This window comes from Macrobrachium rosenbergii, chromosome 15, assembly GCF_040412425.1.
Source record: "Macrobrachium rosenbergii isolate ZJJX-2024 chromosome 15, ASM4041242v1, whole genome shotgun sequence".
Taxonomy (NCBI): domain Eukaryota; kingdom Metazoa; phylum Arthropoda; class Malacostraca; order Decapoda; family Palaemonidae; genus Macrobrachium; species Macrobrachium rosenbergii.
In genome coordinates, this window is record NC_089755.1 from 23,086,578 (window position 1) to 23,107,978 (window position 21,401).

The 21,401-nt window shown below is 43.9% G+C and overlaps 1 protein-coding gene across 1 annotated transcript in view; it reads left to right on the forward strand.

The window, feature by feature from the left end:
- Positions 1-2,969: 2,969 nt before the first annotated feature.
- Positions 2,970-21,401, forward strand: part of LOC136846459 (ribosome biogenesis protein BRX1 homolog) — an 82,369-nt gene continuing 63,937 nt past the window's right edge. The window contains exons 1-2 of the mRNA XM_067117254.1: positions 2,970-3,240; positions 19,990-20,145. Of these exons, the coding sequence (XP_066973355.1) occupies positions 3,139-3,240; positions 19,990-20,145 (258 nt within the window). The 5' untranslated portion in view covers positions 2,970-3,138. The remainder of the gene's footprint in view (positions 3,241-19,989; positions 20,146-21,401) is intronic.

Consider the following 21,401-nt stretch of genomic DNA (forward strand, 5'->3'; position numbering starts at 1 on the left):
TTTGTATCTTCCCTTTTAGGCTGTTCCTATCATTTAATTTTAGTGTGCCTAGTCTAGCCCTGCTGGTCAGCATTGTTTTTTCAGTTATCCTACCAGATTTCTTCTCTTATGTTTTCTTTATATTTTCTGTAGATTCTTAATGTTGTCTTGTCACTCATTTCTCTCTGCCATGCTTCTCTGTCCCAGTTATTTATTATTTCTTTTAGCTGCTTACCTTTAAGCGATTCACTTTGACTTAAGTTTATGTTTAGTTCTTTCATATACTCTTTTACTTGCAGAACCCAAGGGTTTTCTTGTTTTCGTATTGATCCATGGTTATCTCGTATAGGAGCCTATTTCCACCGCTCCAAGTGTACGTTTCAGGTAGAATATTTTATTCTTCATATCTCATGAGTGGCAGGAAGATGCCCCTATTTTGGATCTTAACGCACAACTTGCTGTGTAACTCGGTGCTTTCAGAATTGTTTTATATACTTGATTGTCTGCTTTTTGTGTTTCATTTATGATTTTCTTGTCGAGTTTCATGACTTCCATGGCATACATGAAGGATAGCATCGCTAATCCTTTCCAATACAGTTTTCCTATTTTTACCCTGCTACAGATTTTACGGATGACTGCATTAGCCATATTTGCCATCTGCTTTGCTTTAATTTTGGCCCTTTTTATCTGTTCTCTGAAGCTTTTGTCTTTCATGTTGCTGATCGTTACACCTAGGTATCTTATCTGCTTAACTATATTTATTCCTTCTATGTGCTGCATATTTCCACATCGTCAATACTATACCAGTCGTTGAATATTATGTTGCTTTTGTCTTTGTTTATATTTAGGCCACATTCACTTACTATTTCCATAAGGGTTTGTATTGCTTTTATTATTTCTTCAAGGGTGTGTCCTACGATTAATCCATCGTCTGCATATAATAGTGCCACTATCCTTATAACTTCATTCCTGAAATCTTTTGCTGTACTTTCTAATTTTTCAATTATCAAATAAGTTATTAGCAGGAAGAATATGGTTGAGCCATTGCACCCCTGCCTTATTCCATTTGTTACATTGAGCTCTATGCTCTACATTGTTGAGGCATAGACTTGTCATGTCATTTGTATGTATCTTTGCTACTGCACTTATTACCTCTGCATGTAGCCTATGTTTCATCATGGCCTCTATGTACTTTTTTCTGTTAAGTGAGTCAGTGCTTTTTGGAAGCCTATTGATACCACAAATAACTGGTCTTATCTTCTGTACGTTTCTTGTATACAATATATTTAGGCATACAAATTATCAGTTCCTCTTCTTTGTGTAGTAAAGCCTGATTGCAGTTCATGTGTTTTTCTTATATTTCTAATATGCTTTTCTATTTCGGTTTTCAGGATCCCCATGAAAATTTTATATGACACACTAGTTAATGAAATTGGCCTAAGATCTTTGACTGTGGGATGTTGTTTCTTGAGTGTAAGTGTTGTTTTTTACTTAAACCAGCTGTTCTGTGTTTTCCTGCCTTTCAGTGTGTTGTTCAAACATTCTGCCAATTCTCTTTGTAAGAACGGTTTGAACAGAACTGGTTTCATCTCAAGTTGATTTTTCACATCTTCTCCAGTTATATTGACTTCTTCCATGGGTTTAATTTTTGTCATTGTTAGGTCGCACACTCCATCCATGTGTTCTCTTAACGATGTATGGTATGTCACATGCTGTCCTAATCTTGCCATTGGTGTTTTCATCATTTCTTCCATGTCGTGTTTATACTGTTCTCTTTTGCCCCCATTCCATAGCTCTCTTATTTTGTTTTCTTCTTTTTGGTATATTGTCTTCCAGAATTTGACAAGCTCTTTCGCTAGGGTTTCATCCTTAATCTCTTGCTTATTTTCGTCGTATATCCTGATCCATTCTTTTTCTGAGGTGGTCTTACCTCTCAGTGTGTCTAAATATCCCCTTGTTTTCCTATGTCTGATTTTATCATTAATTGTCTCATTCCTTACCTTTTCTTCATATTCTTCAAATGCTTTCTTTATCATTATCTGTACTTTTTGTTTTTGTCTATCATAGTATCTCTTTTCTTCTGTGCTTGTGGGTTTCCTTTTTAATTTGTTATGTATCCTTCTTTGGCTTATTTCTTTCTTTATTTCTTTGGTGACCCATACTGGTTCCATTTCTTCTTGCTTTCCTTGCATTAACCTTCTCTTGAAGACTTGTCCAAAGAGACTTGTCGAAGCTTAAAGGTAGACTTCAGAGTTATGTAAATTGTGATGGACAGCAGTTTGAGCACCTGCATTAATAAAATTTTCAGTGCCTTTGTATTGTATTATTGCATACAATAAAATTTTATTGTAAATGTAATAATTGTTTACAAAAATTTAATTGTATTTTATTTAATAAAACTGTATAGTAATCTCAAAATAAATGTTATCATCTACTGTCCACCTACTTTTGGTACACTATGTTCTTCTGTAAAATAATGCAAGATATGATAAAAATTAATTGTAGAATATATTAATATAAATCTCACCCCTAAAAAGCCTTGCCGTGAAACCAAAAAGTTGTTCCTTTTGGGAACCACCCCAATCTAAAAGGGCAACAACTGTACTACTACTACTACTACTACTACTACTACTACTACTACTACTACTACTACTACTACTACTACTACTACCAATAATAATAATAATAATAATAATAATAATAATAAAATATGCATGTATTCTTACAGAATAAGCTAAAAGGTGGTAAACAGTTGGTCAAAGCGTCATAAAATGCACTGACTTGGACAGATACTCGTCTTACACAACACATGATCGACATAGGAAAGAAGAAACTCCTTATTTAATTCTTTCAGATCTTCAAAGGATTTCAGTTGAAATTATATCGATTCCCACCCAAAAAATTAGAAAGCAAAAAAGAAACGAAAAGTAGCTTTTCAATTTTTAAAAAAGGATGTGGTAGCTACTACTACTACTACTACAATGCAAGAAGAAGAAGAAGCCACACGGGCTACCTATACATACAGTCCATGTGTTTACGCGTATCAAGAAATGCACTGTAGTGTATCCTAAAACATTTTAGGACCTTGTAACTGTTTTGGAACTTTGTTTATAGTACAGACTCTTCATATAAAGAGGGAATAGTAGTTTCTTCACAAAGATGGCTAAAAAGAGGAAAGCTAATGTTGTGGAGGAGGAGATTGAAGCGAAACCAAAGTTGCCACCGCTAGTGAGAGACTCTGATGCTCCTCCACCCAAAAAGGTAGGTTATAGCCGAGGCTATGCCATTCCGGTATTCTAGAGTTGAAAATAGCCATGATTTTCCTAAGCCTAGGCCCATGTCACAGGCCTATTGTATTTTGAATCTGTATCCTTGTTCATTTTGGTATGCAATCGGTGGGCTAGGTTTAGGCTAGTTTCAGTGGAACTGAATCCCCTTAGCCTAGGCTTAGCCTATAGGCTATCTTAGGATTATGGAGACCATATTGGGAGACCTGTGCTCTGTGGGTGGGGAAAACTCAAAAAGAGTGAAATACAGCCTAGCCTGAGGCTAAGGATGTATTCTAATACATTGGCTATGAGGTAATCCTACAGTTTGGGGATCCAAATTCACTGCTCCATTGTGTGTTTAAGGCAGTATGTAACCATTATAGGCATTAGTAGCAATATGATGTATCACCAATTGGCAACACTTTTGTGGAGTTTCATTTCAATATCTAGAATTTTAGTATTTACAATGAATATTTTTGTGAAAGGTAGAACTGTATAGGGTACAACTATAGGGTAGCTTCGCGTCGCCGACGGCACTATAACTTGACTTTTTCTACAGTTTTTTGGTTGCTAATTATGAATTTACCTTTCATTATTGGCGCTCGAGTCTAATTAACCTGTAATTAATCCCTTAAGCCCATCCAACAAGGGGTTTCCATACGCGATCTTCACAAGACAGAGCATGGGTACGTCTGTTTCGAACGGTTCATATCCCGTCCAGCAAGTGCAATAACTTGTTAACGTATGGGTACCCAACTCCCCCCCGGGTCAGTACTAAACACGGTGAAGGAACATTCCATTTGGCCGACAACAAACAGATGCACCGCCAGTATCAGAACACCTAAAAGTGTAGAAAAACCAGTTGAAAAGGTAAAAACAGGCACGGAGCTAGTATATAGAATTACCCTATATAGTAGCTCCACGTCGGCGACTGCCTTCTAACTTAACTTTTTCTGCAGTTTTTTGGTTGCTAATTATGAATTTTATACATGAACTTACCTGTTGTTTACATATAGCTGTAATTCTCGATCTCGACAGAAAATTCAAAACTGGCGGTCCCGCTAATATATGGTCAGGTGATACGACTACCCGCCCTCTACCGGGGTACCTGGATCCATTTCCATCAACAACTAATCATATTTTCTCTGTCGGGGCCGGGCGACTAGTCGTCTGCTCCTCTTCAGAAATTCATCGGTGCTTTTTCGTTTCTTCTTTGGTGAAGTACCCACTTTTGTTGACGGTTCTGGCTTGTTTTTGGCTTTGTTGAGATTTTTTCTAGTTATGTCTGATTCAGGATCTCAAATTAGATATTGGGGGTTGTAAAACTCGAATGTCTCGGTCTAACATAGATCCTCACTCTTCTTGCTCTAACTGTAGAGGGAAATTGTGCACGAATCTGGATAGATGTGATGAATGTTCGTCTTTGTCTGTGCTTGATTGGCAAAAGTTGGCTAAATATCAGGCAAAATTAAGTAAAGATAGGGCACGTAAGGCTTCGCCAGAAGTTCCTCCCAGAGTAGGAGTAGTATTGCCTCTTGTTCTGTTCCTGTTACCCCTCCTGTTCCTATTCCTGCCCCGGAACCTGTTGTTTCCAACCCACTACCGTGTCAGACCTTCGGGCAGAATTTGATGGTAAGATTTCGGCTCTTTTCTCTGCGATAGAGAAGATTGGCCAGGATGTGAGTGCGATGTCTAGACATCGAAGTGTTGCAGTGATAGTGTTGTGGAGGAGGTGACTGTTCGTCCCCCTCGCTCTCCTAGGTCGAGGCCTCTGTCCGGCTCCCAGGGCTCAGGGAGAAGACATGCCGAAGTCAAGGGAGGCGAGTGGGGTCTGCTCACGAGCAGTTGCTCCCTCTAACAGTCCTGTTGCGTCCCAGGCTGTTGCAGCTCGCTATAGTAAAAGCGATGCGGAAGTGTCTTCTTGTGCTTCTGTTTGTCGAGGAGGAGTTGGAAGCAGTCAGAGTCTAGTAGGCTGCTGAAGAGACGCAGAGCTTCCTCTCCAAGTCAAGTTCCTATCAAGAAACTTTCGCACGTTCTCCTCTTCCGTCTTGTAGCTTTTGGGATAGCCCAGAGATCTCTTCTTCTTCAGGCAGTCCGGATGTACGTTCTACGGATCGTAGCGGCGCCGGATCCTCCTGTTAGCATGCAAGTAGCGGCTTCCTTCCCGTTGGATCCCAAGTCGGCTTTATGCCTCCGGTTCCTGGCCCCCCTTCGCAAGAGGACAAATTGGACAAGATTTTGAGACTTTTCGAAGGTTTTAAAGCTCCAGCACTTCAGGTTCCTTCTGCAACTGAGGCTCCGGTCTCTGCTCCCGCTCACGCACCTGGCGCGCTTCGCTCGCGCGCCTGGCTCGCTTCCGCTCGCGGCGCCTGGCTCCGCTTCCGATCGCGCTCCTGGCGCCACTTCGCCCACACCGGCCGCACTCACGACGCTTCTTTGGCGCTTGGCGCCTCTCCAAAACACGTTTCCAAGGCGCACAATGTTTGCGCTTCTAGCGCTACCGTGGTTTTTGGCGCCTCTTTGGCTCTCGGATCTTCTAAGGCCCTGACCTCTCAAGCTCATGTTTCGGATACGCTTGACGCTGGTCGGGCTCTTGGCGCCTCGGTGACGTTCGGCGATACTCAAGAGGATAACGCAAGTTTGGCTCCCGGAGACGTTTCTATCCGCGGTGCTCCAACTGCTTCAGAGATTCTCTCCCCAGTTTCCGATGTTTTGAAGTAGATGATGTTCCGTCTGCTCCTACGTCCAACTTTAAGCATCTCTTACAACTTTTTGAAGAACATTTTCAAGAAGACTTTGCTCCAGCTTCCCTTCGTCTCCGACTCACGGCAGTTTGCCAAGGATTTTAAACCTCCTTCCTCTAGATTTCTGAAGCTGGTCCTGTCTGTTTCGGTAAAAGAGCTCTCCAAGGCAAGAAGGATGGTTGAGCAAGAAAAGATCTCAGGGTAAAACATCTTTCTGTTTTCCCCCTCTCAACTGTCTTTTAAGTCTCGTTCGTGGTATGAGACTGGGAAGTCTTTTCCTTGGGAGACTCTGCCTCCTCTCAAGGGGATTTCTCCAGCCTTGTGGATTCTGCCCGTCGCTCAGCTTTTTTTCTTCGTCCAAAGTCGGCTTCGCCGTCTTCGGAAATTGACCATCTGGTGAAGAGTTCCTATAGGATCTTGGAGATCTTTTCTTTTCTTGACTGGTCTATAGGAGCCTTGAGCAGGATAGTGAAAGTCTGTGATCTTCCCCCAAGACTGCTACAGATCTTGATGCTATTTTGGCCTGCCTGGACAAGGCCATCACGGACGGAACGTCAGAAATTGCCTCAGTGACTGCTACCGGCATTTTGAAGAAGAGAGCACATTGATTTCGTTTGTCGCGAGAGGAGTCTCCAGGAACCAGAAATCTGCTCTTCTTTTGCTCCTTTGCTTAAGGAATCCCTTTTTCCCGCCACGTTAGTTAGGGAAATTTCGAGCTCTCTCTCACGGAAGTCTACTCAAGACCTACTGGCTCATTCTTGAAAAGACCCAGGTTTTCGACTTCTCCAGTAGTACCCAAGCCTTCTTTCCTGTATCCTCTAGGGCCTCTCGGGTACTCCTTCTCGGCCCTTTTCCCGTGCTAGGGGAAGAGGAAAATTCTCTTCTCATCCCCAGAAAGCTAGGGGTACCAACCGATGAGTTCAAGGTCCTTCATAACAACGGTCGGAGCCAGACTAAAGTCGTTCTGGCAAGTTTGGGAGGCCAAGGGAGCAGAACCCTGGGTGATCAACGTTCTGAGAGAAGGCTACACCATTCCCTTCTCAGAGAGTCCTCCTTTAAAGTCTTCGCCAGTAGACTTCAACGTATCATCCAGGGACTCAGAGAAACTTGTGGTGTTGGAGGAGGAAGTTACTTCCCTCCTTCAAAAGGGAGCCATAGAAGCAGTCCTCGAACCTTCATCTCCGGGTTCTACAACCGTCTGTTTCTGGTTCCAAAATCGTCAGGAGGATGGAGACCAGTCTCGACGTAAGCGCCCTGAACAAATTTGGGCTTCAAACACCATTCAAGATGGAAACCACACAGTCGGTTATCAATTCCCTGAAGGAAGGAGACTGGATGGTGTCCTCGATCTCCAGGACGCATACTTTCATGTACCTATCCATCCGAGATCAAGGAAATTCCTACGGTTTTGTGTTCAGAGGCAGGGCTTTTCAATTCAGGGCTCTTTGCTTCGGCCTATCAACAGCCCCACAAGTTTTCACAAGGACGATGGCTCCAATTGCGAAATGGCTTCACTTAGAGGGAATTCACATTTCCCTTTACCTCGACGACTGGCTGATCCGGTCTCCGTAAAAGGCCAATGCATGAAGGACCTACAAAGGACCCTTTTCTTACCGACGAATTGGGACTCATAGTAAATCTTCCAAAGTCACAACTCTCTCCATCTCAAGACTTGACTTATTTGGGAGTTCGGATGAACTCAGTTCTTTTCAGGTTTTTCCGACGTCTCAAAGGATCGAGAAATGCCTGCTGAAAGTGAGATACCTGATGGCAGCCAAGACTTGTTCTGCCAAGGAATGGATGAGCCTTTTAGGCACCCTCTCATCGCTAGAGATGTTCGTCAGTCTGGGAGGCTACACATGAGACCTCTTCAGTTCTTCCTACAGCAGATCTGGAACAGGAAGAAAGACACGGATTCGTTTGTTTTTCCTCTATCCACTCAAGTAAAGCAAGACCTGTCATGGTGGAACGACAGGAGCAAACTAGATCGAGGTTTGTCACTGAGACAGAGGAACCCAGACCTGATGTTGTTCTCCGACGCTCAGACGAGGGTTGGGGAGCAACATTGGGGATCTTCAAGTGTCAGGCAATTGGTCTTCATCCCAACGGACTGGCACATAAATGCGAAAGAGTTGAAGGCAATACATCTAGCCTTGGAACATTTTCGTGCTTCTGGTGGAAAACAAAAGATAGTAGTACACTCGGACAACTCCACAGCTCTGGCGTACGTGAAGAAACAAGGAGGCACTCACTCCTTCTCTCTGTTCGAGATCGCAAAAGACCTGCTTTTGTGGGCGGCAACCAAGAACATAGAGCTAGTAACTCGCTTCATCCCGGGAGCTCTCAACGTAAGAGCGGATATCCTAAGCAGGTCACTCCAGGTCATTCCGACGGAATGGACCCTCCACCAGAAAGTCTGCCAAGGCCTGTGGAAGGTTTGGGAACTCCCATGCTAGACCTGTTTGCAACGAGGGAAAACCGCAGACTACCTCTCTTTTGCTCTCCTGTTCCAGACCCAGAAGCATTAGCGGTGGATGCCATGCTCCTGGACTGGTCGGGTCTCTTCCTTTATGCATTCCCTCCCTTCAGGATGCTGGGAGAAGTCCTGAAAAGTTTCGAGCACACAAAGGTGTGTCAATGATCCTTATAGCTCCATGGTGGCCAGGAAGATCATGGTTTCCAGAGCTACTGGAGAAAGTAGTGGATTGGCCAAGGAGGTTGCCATTCAGACCAGACCTTCTGCGCCAGTTGCACAGCAGAAAGTTCCACAGGAACCCGTCAGATCTAAATCTGACAGGGTTCAGACTCTCGAGCGACTCTACAGGAGGAGAGGCTTCTCTAGAAGAGTGGCGCAGGCAATGGCTAGATCAACCAGGCCCTCGTCTACAAAGGTCTATCTGCCGAAGTGGAAGCGCTTCAGGGAGTGGTGCTCCGAGTCTGGAGTGTCTTCCACTTCTACGACTCTAAGCCAGGTGGCGGATTTTCTTTTGTTTCTGCACAAGGAGAAGGAATTGGCTGTCAGCACGATTAAGGGGTATAGGAGTATGCTGGCGGCAGTTTTCAGGAATAGAGGTATAGACCTTTCCTCGGACAAAGATATTGCAGAACTCCTTAAATCCTTTGCTACCACTAAAGGCAAATCTCTTCGTGTACCGCATTGGAATTTGGATGTGGTGCTAAAGTGGCTTACCTCCAAATCTTTTGAGCCTTTGAGTTCCTGCTCCGTTAGGAATCTAACTAAGAAAACTCTCTTTCTCTTGGCACTGTCCTCGGCAAAGAGAGTAAGTGAGATTCATGCTCTGGACAAAAGAGTTGGTTTTTGTGCGGATAAGGCTGTAGTTTCCTTCACCTTGGGTTTCCTAGCTAAGAACGAAAACCCTAGTAATCCATGGCCAAGGGAATTTCCCATTCCTAGCCTATCCTCCTTGAGTGGAAGAGAAAACGGAGAGACTTCTCTGTCCGGTCAGAGCATTGAAATTCTATCTGGACAGGACCAGAAGTGTAAGAGGAACTCATGATTTTTATGGTGCTCAACTAAGAACCCCAAGAACCCTCTATCTAAAAATGGGATTGCTTTCCTTTTGAAAGAACTGATTCAGGAGGCACACAAGGAATTAAGGGATGTGGATTTCCCTTAGTTAAAGTGAGGCCTCATGAAATTAGGGCTATTGCAACTTCTTTAGCCTTCAAGAAGAACATGGCTTTAAAGGACATTCTAAGTTCAACTTATTGGAGATGTTCGTCTGTTTTTGCCTCGCATTATCTGAGACAGATCCAAACCACATATGAAGACTGCAGTACGTTGGGCCCCTTTATTGCGTCTGACACGGTGATGGGCAAGGAAACCAGAGGCTCTAGATCCTCTCCTTAGTTTCCTTGGGTGCAGAAGTTTTCTTTTGGTCGACTACTAGAGCCTAAGAAGTTAGATGGCCTAGTAGGTCTAATTTTAATAGGTTGTGTGAGTTTTTTTATGGTTGGGTGATATGATGGTGGATGCTTTGAGTACTGCGCCCTGAGCAGGGGCATTATATGCTTTGGTTGATTGTGTCAAGACGGCTGGGCCAACAGACCTTTCTCCATATAGCAACCTGCGTCTGAGCTACTAGGCCCCGCAGTTGCACTAAGGATAGCAGGTTACAGAGGCAGTAACCGAGAAAACAGCTTCCTTAGCAGGTAAGGATCCAAAGTTAAGACGTTTTTTCTTAGCCTGATGATCTCAGGTTTTTTCCATTTAACACTTACAGCTGTCCATGCCCACCGCCTCAATGTGGCAATCAGCTATATGTAAACAACAGGTAAGTTCATGTATAAAAATGACATTTTTATAATAAAATAAGATTTTATATCATACTTACCTGTTGTTTACATATAAAACATTCCCACCCGCCTCCCCGCAAGGGACAAGGGGACATAGAAAATATGATTAGTTGTTGATGGAAATGGATCCAGGTACCCCGGTAGAGGGCGGGGTAGTCGTATCACCTGACCATATATTAGCGGGACCGCCAGTTTTGAATTTTCTGTCGAGATCGAGAATTACAGCTATATGTAAACAACAGGTAAGTATGATATAAAATCTTATTTTATTATAAAAATGTCATTTTACCTTTAATTTTTGGCGCTCAAGTGTAATTAACCCGTGAAGTCCATCCAACAAGGGGTTTCCATGTGTGATCTTCACAAGGCACAGCACGGGTACGTCTGTTTCGGACGGTTCATATCCCGTCTGGTAAGTGCAATAACTTGTTAACGTACGGGTACCCCTCCCCCCCCAGGCCAGTACTAAACACAGCGAAGGGACATTCCATTTGGCCGACAACAAACAGATGCACTGCCAGTATCAGGACCCCTAATAGTGTAGAAAAAACCAGTTGAAAAGGTAAAAACAGGCGTGGAGCTAATATATAGAATTACCTTGTAAAATATGTCTTTTTCAGTATTCCCTTCGTCACTCCATGTCTCACCATAATAAAAAAAAATTTGCTATTATTACTGATAGGTAATATATAAACAAATTACAAATCTGGTAACACGAAGAAAGTTGGTGAATCTCCTCCATACAACAGTAATCCCTGGGAGGCCCAGAGGGGAGGTTAGTAGTGCGGGTTTCGCTAACATTGAAAGCACATGTATAGTTGTTCACGCTCTCAGCAGTTCCTGGCATTTAATTACTGTACCTTTAAATACCCATTTGCACTTATTTAGAAGTACTAATCATTACTGAAAATGCCCAGAATGAAGAGGAAAACAAGATTGGGTAGAGAAAAGATGGTAGAACTATATAGTAGCTCCGCGGTGCCATGGCACTATAACTTGACTTTTTCTACAGTTTTTTGGTTGCTAATTATGTATTTACCTTTAATTTTTGGCACTGGAGTGTAATTAACTTGCAATTAACCCCTGAAGTTCATCCAACAAGGTAGGGGACTCAATGGGAAAGCGGGGTTATGGGCGGGGTATACCCCGGGGACAGGTGATTTGCTCCCTTCCAACCAACAAGCTAGAGGACCCGATGGGAATGCGGGGTTCTGGGTGGGGTATACCCCAGGAGAGTGTTATTTGGCTATGTAACGGCTCACCCACACGTTTCTACCCTACAATTTAGGGGACCCCTAGGGAAAGCGGGGTTGTGGGTGGCGTAGACGATGAGGCATGAGAAACCGGCCAAAATTACTTTATACGGCATCCCAGACATGAGAAACAGCTAAATAAACAGAGAACAAACAAGAACATTAAATGAGCCAACACAAAGGCAACCCCTCCCATTACTAGCCTACTATCCTCCCAAACATTTATTGGAGAGCCATTGGTTCACCCCTCACTCCCTTACTTAGGAAACTCGGAGTTTGGGGACCTAACCCCCCACAAACACTTACCTAACCAATCACATTGCGCTGTTATCCCCACACTGAAGAAAACCCCCTAAACATTGCCACTCTAAGTTGCTAACACGCCCCCCCTCCTTGGCGGGCTACCCTTTTTCTGGGGTTCACATACGCGTCCTGCACATGACAGGGCACGGGTACGTCTGTTTTGAACGGTTCGTATTTCGTCCAGCAAGTGCAATAACTTGTTAATCTGTTATCCCTACGCATGAATCTAACACACCCTGCATGCAGTCCTCCCAAACTATAAGTTAACACAGCAAAGAAAAAACACATATACTGTACGCTTTTGTATGTTTCAACGTTCTTGGTTGCACTTACCCGCAACTGTTGCAACACAGGTACCCCCCCTGGACCAGTACTGAACACGGCACAGGGAGATTATATCCCCCTGAACCTACTGCTAAACACGGCAAAATGCATTTACCCCGCCAGCCCAGTACTAAACTCGGCGAAAGTGTATCTACCCCAAAAAAAAAACTTTCCCTAAACACATTTTTTGCATGACAGCATCGTTTCTCTGCTTCCTTATAACCAGCGTGATTCCGTTTCCCTGAACCCATTACTAAACACTACGAAATGCATTTAGCCCACCAACCCAGTACTAAACATGGCGAAATGCATTTACCCCGCCAGCCCAGTACTGAACTGAAAGGAAAGTGTATCTGTACCTCAAAAACAAAAGACTTTCCCCACACACATTGTTTGCACGGCAGCATCATTTCTCTGTTTCCTTATCATAACCAGCAGGATTCCATTTCCCTGAACCCATCACTAAACACGGCGAAATGCATTTAACCCGCCAGCCCAGTACCAAACACGGTGAAAGTGTATCTGTACCCCAAAAGATACGTTTTGCCCAGCCGCATTTTTCTCAAGCATTTATGGTTTCTTTGTCTTACTGTCATAACCAGCGCGAAGCTTTTTCAGCAAAACCATTCCTGTTACTGTCGCGTAAGTTTCCCCTTCCCCCAAGTTCCTCACGCAAACCCTTCCCCAACACCTAATTGCACCAAAACTCCCCGCTTCCCACCCCCTCTTGACCCACCATAGCTCTTATCTGCTACCCATTCCTACGCCTTAAAACATACAGATTTTGCGTTTCTTGGTCAGTACAGTGGCTGAATCCCTTCCGTCAACGTCAAGTTCGTCTGAGCCCATAACTCAGCACACCCTCCGAGTGTCTTGCGCTAACTGCTATGTCAGTTACCGCAACTTTTCTGCCTACTGAGGGTTAGATCTCTCTTCTAGTCACAATTTTTCAGACCTTATCAGATCATTTGATACCACAAAGCAGAAGAGTCAGTAGGGTTTTGCTCCACATTATTTAAAAGAAATCGAGACTATAGCCTATATGAAAACTGCAGTACATTGGGTCTGTTTCCGATGGCTGGTGTGGTGTTGGGGGAGGAAGTGTAGGAAGTAGTCCTTCCTATCAATCTTCACCTGGAAACAAGGCTGTTGAGTTTTTAGGGAGCCCGGGGGTACGAATGTGCCCGGAGTACCCTCCATTTTTTTTGGTTGGGTAGTGGTTTTTAATTATTGTGGTTTCGGTGACTATGTTTTCTCTGGTTATATTTATTTTGTAATGTGCCCAGGGCAGGGGCAACTTTTTTATCTTTGTGAGCGATCGGAATTGTCCTTTGCTGCAAAGTACACACTGAAATAGCAGGCGACTCTCAGCTATACCTTGAAGGTTTGCGGTTCTCCATGATAGGTGGTGAGTCTTGGTCGGTAGATCAGATGGAAGAATTATTCAAAAGTTAGAGGACAAGTTACTAGCTGAGTATGGATAATCTATTTTTCTAGCTTTATGACTAATTAACGGAAACTAGAAATAAGGATAGTAATAATAGTGTTGTAGATACTAATCGTTCTTTTTCAGCACCCCTGCCTGTTCCAGAACCAGCCCTAACAGGTGCCGGGGGTCATGGAGAACTGCAAACCTTGAAGGTAGGATCTGCCGGCCCCCCCGGTGCTGAACAGGCAGTGTTGGCAGCAGATTCCCCCTTCCTTCCAAAAGCGTAAGTTCTAAGGTGGATTTAGAATTAGGAATCACTCAGAAGAGTAGGAATTCTAATTTAGGAAGTATTCAGGAAGAGTAGTTGAACATGCAGTCTTCTTTGGGTTCAGGTTTGGTTGGGGTCGCTAATGTTTAGGTCTCTCATTTAGATCGATCTTTGGTTTTATTTCCTGCTTCGTGCTCTGTGCAACAAAGGTTTCCAGATCCGTGGAGGGTCGTTCAGATTTGGTTTCTGATGTATCTGGTTCTGTATTTTTGTTTTTCCTTGAATACTCCTTATTCAAAGGTTCCTTTTTCCTTCAGGGGTTAAAATTTCTTTCGTCTTGCGATGGTGGTAATTCTGGCGATCGAGTTTTCCAATATTCATGATCATGTCTTGAAGAATTTTCTGATTTGATAATGTCTATCAAGATTATCAGGAGTAGGGGGAACAGAACCAGTCTATTTTCTTTGAAATCTATGGCCTCTTTGGCCGCTACGGAACTTTCCCCGTTTTCCCCATTTTCTTCTAAGCCTTCTTCCATTGCCCTTCTCAGTCTTCTTTTTCGGTCCGCTCTTTGGGGTCTTTGTTGCTCATCCTGTTTTCTTGGCTTTTAACTTTTAACTTGGTTCAACCCTGTATATTAGAGCTTCAGCGGCTCCCTCTCTCTCTTCGGGGTTAAGGGAGGGGGTTACTTTTAATGGATCCGTCGTCTTTATCACCTTTTGTGAATCCTGTAGTTTCCCAGGCATCCAATCTAGTTGCTTCTCAGGTGTTTGCGGAGGTGTCAGCAGCTCCTTATTTTCATTCTTTATGGGTTCCTAACCGTAATGTATCCTCCTCCGCGATTCTTGCGGATACTACGGCAGTGGGCGGTTCGCCTGCGCCAGCGTTCAGTGTATCAGCACCGATAGTTTTCGCAGCCTTTCCATTCTCCAGGATAGCTGATAATTTGCCTTCCTCTGTTACCTTCGGTTCGGTACCTCGTAACTTCCCCTTCAAACTCCTTTGAGTTCTGTCCGGTTGGGACCTTCTCCATCTGTCCAACGTTGGCGTTAGACGCCCCGGTGGTTACTCCAAGTGTGGCTTCTTTCTCAACTTTCATGCAGGTTTCTCTGTCCCTCCATCTAGGCATCCATGTAGGTTCGGGGTTGATTCCGGGTCTTCAGGGTCTTCAGTTCCAGTTTCCCATTCTCATGCGGTTTTGATACATCCGGATCTGAGTGGTTCGAGTGTTGCAGCTTCTTCTCTCTCATGAGTGGGCGTTGTCCGCCCAGGTGTGGCTGGCCAGGTGTTGCGTCATCCTCGTTGGGTGGTGCAGGGTTTGCGCAACCTACTTTGGTGCCTCCAATATGTTCGCGATTGATACGTCATGTGTTCGTCTCACACACCCAGGTGTAGCGAGTTCCGCGTTTGCTAGAGGTTGGCCTACCTCTTTCCTGTTCCGGCTCGGTCGGACCAGTCCGACAAGGATTTGAAGAAGAGGATCCGGTACCGGATATTAGTTCTTCAGCTAATGAGAATGAGTATAAGCAGATGGTAGACTTCATCCTCACTTATCCTCAATCCAAGGTTCCGGAGGAGCCTACACTACCGAATCAAACGATGTTCGAGTCGCTGTATGCGACAGAACTGGTAGTTGCTCAATCATCAAAGAATCTGGTCTGCTTTGGCCATGTCGGGCAGGCATTGAGGGAGGCAGACGTAGGTTAGTGGCTTTGATAGGGTCGAGTAAGCAGGATTCAACCTTGCTTCCTATTCAGGAGAGGTTTTAACAAGGTAGCGGGTATTCCTTCTGCTGGTGTCAGGGTTCCTGTCAACGTATCTGTTGGGGCTCTTCTCTCTCGGCTTCCTTTGTCAATTGTTTGGTCTCAGTTTCATCTAGGGAGGCTTGTATCTTGGAGGACACCTTTTGCAGCCATTCGGAGGCCTTGTCCCACTCTATGTGGATGTGTCCGGGTTGATAGAGTTTTCTCAAACAGATGGATATACTCCCTCCAGTCTGGTACTGCCTGACACCTCATCACCGGGCTGGCATACCAGGTTAACATTTTGCCTGACTGTACAACGTTCTTTGGCAGAAGAGGAGGGACTTCTCTTAAAGCTTCTACCTTACTATCTGGACATTCGGAGAAGGTTCTGTTGAGGGCGCCTTTTGCGTTCTGCAACAGTCTTTTAGGGAGAAGATCTCCTCCATGGTCAATTTCGTGTAGCCGTCGTCATCAGTAGCGTCGCAGCAGGCTATGATTAGTGTGGCTGCTCTGGGTTCAGGGGATGTGGCCAGTATAACGAACTTGTTGCTTCTAACTCATGTCTCCAGTGTCGGCATTTAAGCATCGTCGAAGGTACAAAATGTTGGAGTAGAAGTGTTCCTGTCCAACAGGGAAAAGCCGGTACCCACTTGGAGAAGCCTCTTAGGGAGAATGTTCTCTCTCTCTCTCTCTCTCTCTCTCTCTCTCTCTCTCTAATTCCAGGGTCTTGTGTGTCCGCATGCTTTTCTCTTCAGGTATGTCTCAGGAATCGCTGGGACTTCCACATCGAGAATGCAGGTATAGTCTGGAACAATTCTCGCTTGTCGGATCTTCTGTGATAGAAGAAGCGCATCTGACACCCGGAAGGTCTATAGTCTCCCCTCTTCCCGACGTTCATCTGTACTCAGATGCCTCATATCAGGTTGGGGAGCAGCCTTGGAGGAACCCAGGCTTCGGGCCTCTGGAGGGATCGGGAACGAGAGGAGTCATAACCTTCGGGAACTCAGGGCTGTAAGGGAAACCCTCAGGTGTTTTTCACTCCTGGTGCGCAGCACAGTAGTGGGTCTGCTTTGCGACATCGTAACTGCTGTGTCATATCTGAGAACTCGGGGAACAAGATCACTAGAACTTAGAGATGTATGCTTTCCGCCATTCGGTCTCATTCATCAGGTAATCAGGAATTGCGGGAGTATCAATACATCTATAACTCTAGCTCCTTGCTGGCCCTAACGCCCTCGGCTTCCGGAATTCCTAATGCTCTTTACGGAAGTTCCGATGTTCCTTCTCATGCAGAAGATCTTTTAGAAAACCGCATTTTCACTATTATCATCCAAACTCATGCATGATGAACCTAGTTGCAGGCGACTGCCGAGCTACTTAACAGCTAGACAGTCCAGACACTTGAAAGCTATGTCTAGACAATGTTTCTTACAGCTTGAGAAAGTCAACCCGTAAGCTTTACCAGGTCAGCTTGACATGGGGAAGTCTGTGTCGTAAGGAATATCATTCCATCTTTAGGCATGCCATAACCAAAATAGCTGGTTTTCTCTTATTCCTTTGGAAAGTCAAGATTCTTCCATTTTTGGCTATTGTTAACTACCGCTCAGCACTTAGCAGTACATTTTTCCATCTTCCCAAAAATTTCTAGTAGTAAGATCTTTGATTTATTACGTTCCTTTAAGCTTAATGTCCGGTCTTGCCGACTCGGGCTCCTTCGTGAGATTTGTCGGAAGTTCTAATGTTAAGATAACTGATTAGGTGTTTTCTTTCTTTTGGCTTTAGCTGCAGATAAAAAGGTGGGCGAGCTTCGGGAAGTTTTCTAGGCTGGTTTCCTAGGTGGGAAATAATAAGTATGTCTCTTCTTCCAGAATTCGTGGCGAAGATAGAGTCGGAGGCTAAAACTCTGCTTTGTTCGTTAAAGGTTCTTTGTTTGCAAGTGTTTGGTTCCGGCATCAAGCGGGGATGTCTTTATGTCCAATGCGAATATTAAAGTCTATTTATCGAAGGTTGAGAAACTCCGTCCACTTCTGTGTACACTTCTTGTCTAACCACGGAATCCTTCCTGTCCGCTGTCAAGGATGTGATTAGTTACTTTCGGAGAGAGGGTATCTGGTTCCTGGTTCATAAGCGCTCACTCCACAACACAGTTGCGGGCACACTTCACGATTCTCGTTTGGTGCGAGCTTTATGCCCATGAACACAAATTAATTTGACGCTGCATTATTTTTAGCATTTAACAGTTTTTTCATTACCACACAGTATTCGGAGTATGTCCACTTCATCTTCCTTTCTAAGGAATGGTTCAGTGTCTTTTATTCTGGAGGTAGTTTACTTTTGAGTCCGTCTGTGTTTTCTTCCTTTACTTAAGAGATGTTCAATCAGCGTATAGCCAGCAATTCTCCTATCTAGGTTGCGTTTAATTAGCTGAGGTGGTATTCACTTAGTGCGGAGACTCGGAAGGTTATTCTCTTAGTCCACGTTTAATGGTGAAGTCTATTATCTAGGGTGCGCTCATTTAGCTAAGGTAGTATTCACGTAGTGCGGTGGTTATTAGGTTAACCAGATAGAGGAATTCCTTTTAGGCTTTAGAATCTTAAGCAACAGTGATAGTATAATCACATGAACTTAAGTTTAGTACATTTTAAGTATCCTAGTCTTTGATAGTTTCCCTACGAGAGTCCAAAGAGGTGCTCTCGTAGGCTAGCCTCTTCTGTTTCGTCGGTGCTGGGATACTTCTTCACTCGTCGGCCTTTGCCGCAACCTGCAGGGCGGAGGGTCGACGACTCAGCACACTACCTCATTCCCTCCATACTGGGTAGGCTCTTAATAGCCACTTGGGAGATTCATCGTTCTCGTTCATACATGAAAGTTATTCTCTTAGTCTGTGTGTAGCTGCTAACCCTTTCATTGTGGGTGCGTTCATTTAGCTAAGGGGGTATTCTCTTAGTGCGGAGGTTCTTAGAGGTGGCCACTTGGAAGTCGGTGTCGTTTTTCCGACTTTCTACCTCAAAGACATTCAGTTTTCTTCGAAGAAGAGTTACTCGCTTGGTCCCTTTGTTTGACCAACTCGATCATATGATTCCAGTAATGTCAAGGGTGGGAGGAACTCTAGGTCATGAATGTAGTCTGAGGAACTTTGGATTCTCTGTTAGTTGGGGTTCATAGTGAGAGTATTAAGTTTGACGTTAGTACTGTGAAGTTAGGCAGATCTAGTGGACAGGTTTGGTTTCTTCAACCTCTTCTGCGCAGACATCGGCGGCAACAGGCGGCGAAAAACTCGAAGATCCTGCACACTCTACTTCTCCTCCATACATGAGAGGCTACAATAGCCACATGGGAGGTTCTTCGTACCCCTCCATACATGAGAGTGCTTTGATTAGCCACATGGGAGGTTCATCTTACCCCTCCATACATGAGAGTGCTTTGATTAGCCACATGGGAGGTTCGTCATTCTCCACTAATCATGGGAGGCTGTGATTAGCCACATGGTAGGTTGGTTTTTTTATTTTGCTACTCTCTATCCATGAGGAGGTTTGAATACTGCATGAGAGGTAGATCGACTCAGACAGTACCTAGACATGAGACTGACGACAGGGTTACTCTCTCTACAGGCATTCTCACCTGCCGAGTGGGATAACCAGGTGAGGCTACATTCATTTATACAGAGTAGGCAAATAATGAGTTACCTGCTTTCCCTGTTGGCAGGTCGGACTGAATTAGATTGATCCCACCTCCTTAAAATTTTGTGAATCGTGCTATTCAATTTGAATAGTGAATAACGCAATTGGGGATCTCGGCCTCACTCTGCCGGGACTTGCAGCAGTGTTGCCAGTGGTACTTCAGGTAACTCATTTGACAAGATTTTCCTGTAAGTGTTGGTAATGCTGACAGTTAATTACCCACTTAGTGGGTAAAAGCTATGGGGATGTAGTTCGGGCTGGTAGGTGACCAGGGCTACTTCAGGTGTTCAGGTAAGTATTACAATATTAGTTTTATTATGAAAACTTCATTTTTATGATATAATAAAGTTTCATATGTTCTTACCAAGTAATTACATGATCAGAGCCCGCCCTCCTATCCGTGCATGAATACAAGGGCATAAGTAAATTGAAGCCCATTTGCTAGTTGTTCCTCTCTTTCCCCAAAAGTGGTCAGGGCTAGTCACCTAACCAAAACTAAATAGCGCGACCCATGAGTTTCAGAATTTTAGCCGCCGGGCAGCTGAAACTAATAGCAATGAAATTACTTGGTAAGTATATATAAAACTTTATTTTATTATAAAATGTCATTTTATTTGGTCGGGTTTTAGTTATGTGTAGATTTATAAATTACCTTCATAGCTTTCATTCCTTTTTCAGAAAAAATGGATAAACAGACAGCGAGTTTTGATTTTTGGATCACGAGGATTATCTTTCAGAGAGCGCCATCTGATGCAAGATTTACGTGCAGTTATGCCACATAGCAAGGGAGAATCAAAAAAAGAGAAGAAGGATGACATAAAGATAATAAATGAAGTGAGTTTATCGTGATTGCTAGTTCATTATTGTAAGTTAGTTTATTGCATGAAATTATTCCCAGCCAGAGGAATCATTCAATTATGGGATCAGGGGGTTAGGATGTCATGTTATTAGAATTACTAAGTGGGGCTATAGTTTAGGTTTGTTCCTACACAAATTCAAACCTTTGGTCTTTACATGGGATTTGCATGTGAACACAAGCTGGATCAGCTGTTAACTTTCAAACAAAGTCGTTGGCTACCAGCGGTATGGGTTAAGGCCAGCCCACTCATCAGTCTGCACTCCTTTGCTTTCAGCCGCCATCATGTGAAGACGTCTCTGCGCTTCTCTGCCCAACTGTCATTTACTTTCTTCAGTTTTGTTTTTTGTTGATATATTTTTGAGTGATCTCAGTTTGTGATATAGTAATACAAACCCCTCAATCACTTATGCCTTTTGAAGAGGAAACTGCTGGGTTAGGCACTATCCAGGGAAGGACAGACTGTGCATTCAGTTTCTCTCTTTTTTGAGGTTGATCCTCTTTTATTATAATTTATTATTGTATTTCACACTGTGACATGAGTGTAATAAACAATCTAATGGTCTTCTTTTTTCAGGTGTTATGGAGGCCAAGGGCCTTAGAGATTTATGTGCCTCTCTAGGCCTACCAGGAGAGCTGATTGTCTTTTATTGTTATTCAGAAGATGATTAATAATCATGAACTTGATAATCACTCTTAGGTTTGAGGGGATTGCCGGTATCTTGCTCCGCCTGTGCCTGGGATGACTTACCGGCCACGGTGTCTGCTAGCTGCAGGACTGCTCCTACTCCCTTGGTAACCCTTCAAGCAGTATCAGGATTGAGTTCCCAGCTGCTGCCATATACATTATGTGTGAGTGATATTCTCTACACGCTGTTGCCGAAGACACACTCGGCGAATTCAAGAAGAGAAAGAAATCGTCATTGTTGTCTTCATCATCGAATGCTGTCGCCTCCTCTCCCCTTCTTCCAAGCTGGCTAGCAGAAGAAGAGGAAGGTTGCCTCATGTTCCTTTTGCCTTGCGCATTAGTGCAACTGCTACCGGGGTTCTTCAGAACCTCAGTAGCTGTGTGTATGATGATTCGCTAATTATTTTTTATTTTATTTGCCAGTCTGCTTTTATTAAAATGCGAAAAGTTGTATAATTATAGCATATGAAAAAATGAATGACTACGTAACATCACTTTTATCTATAAAATGGCTATACTGTACAAAACCAATAAACATGCATAAAA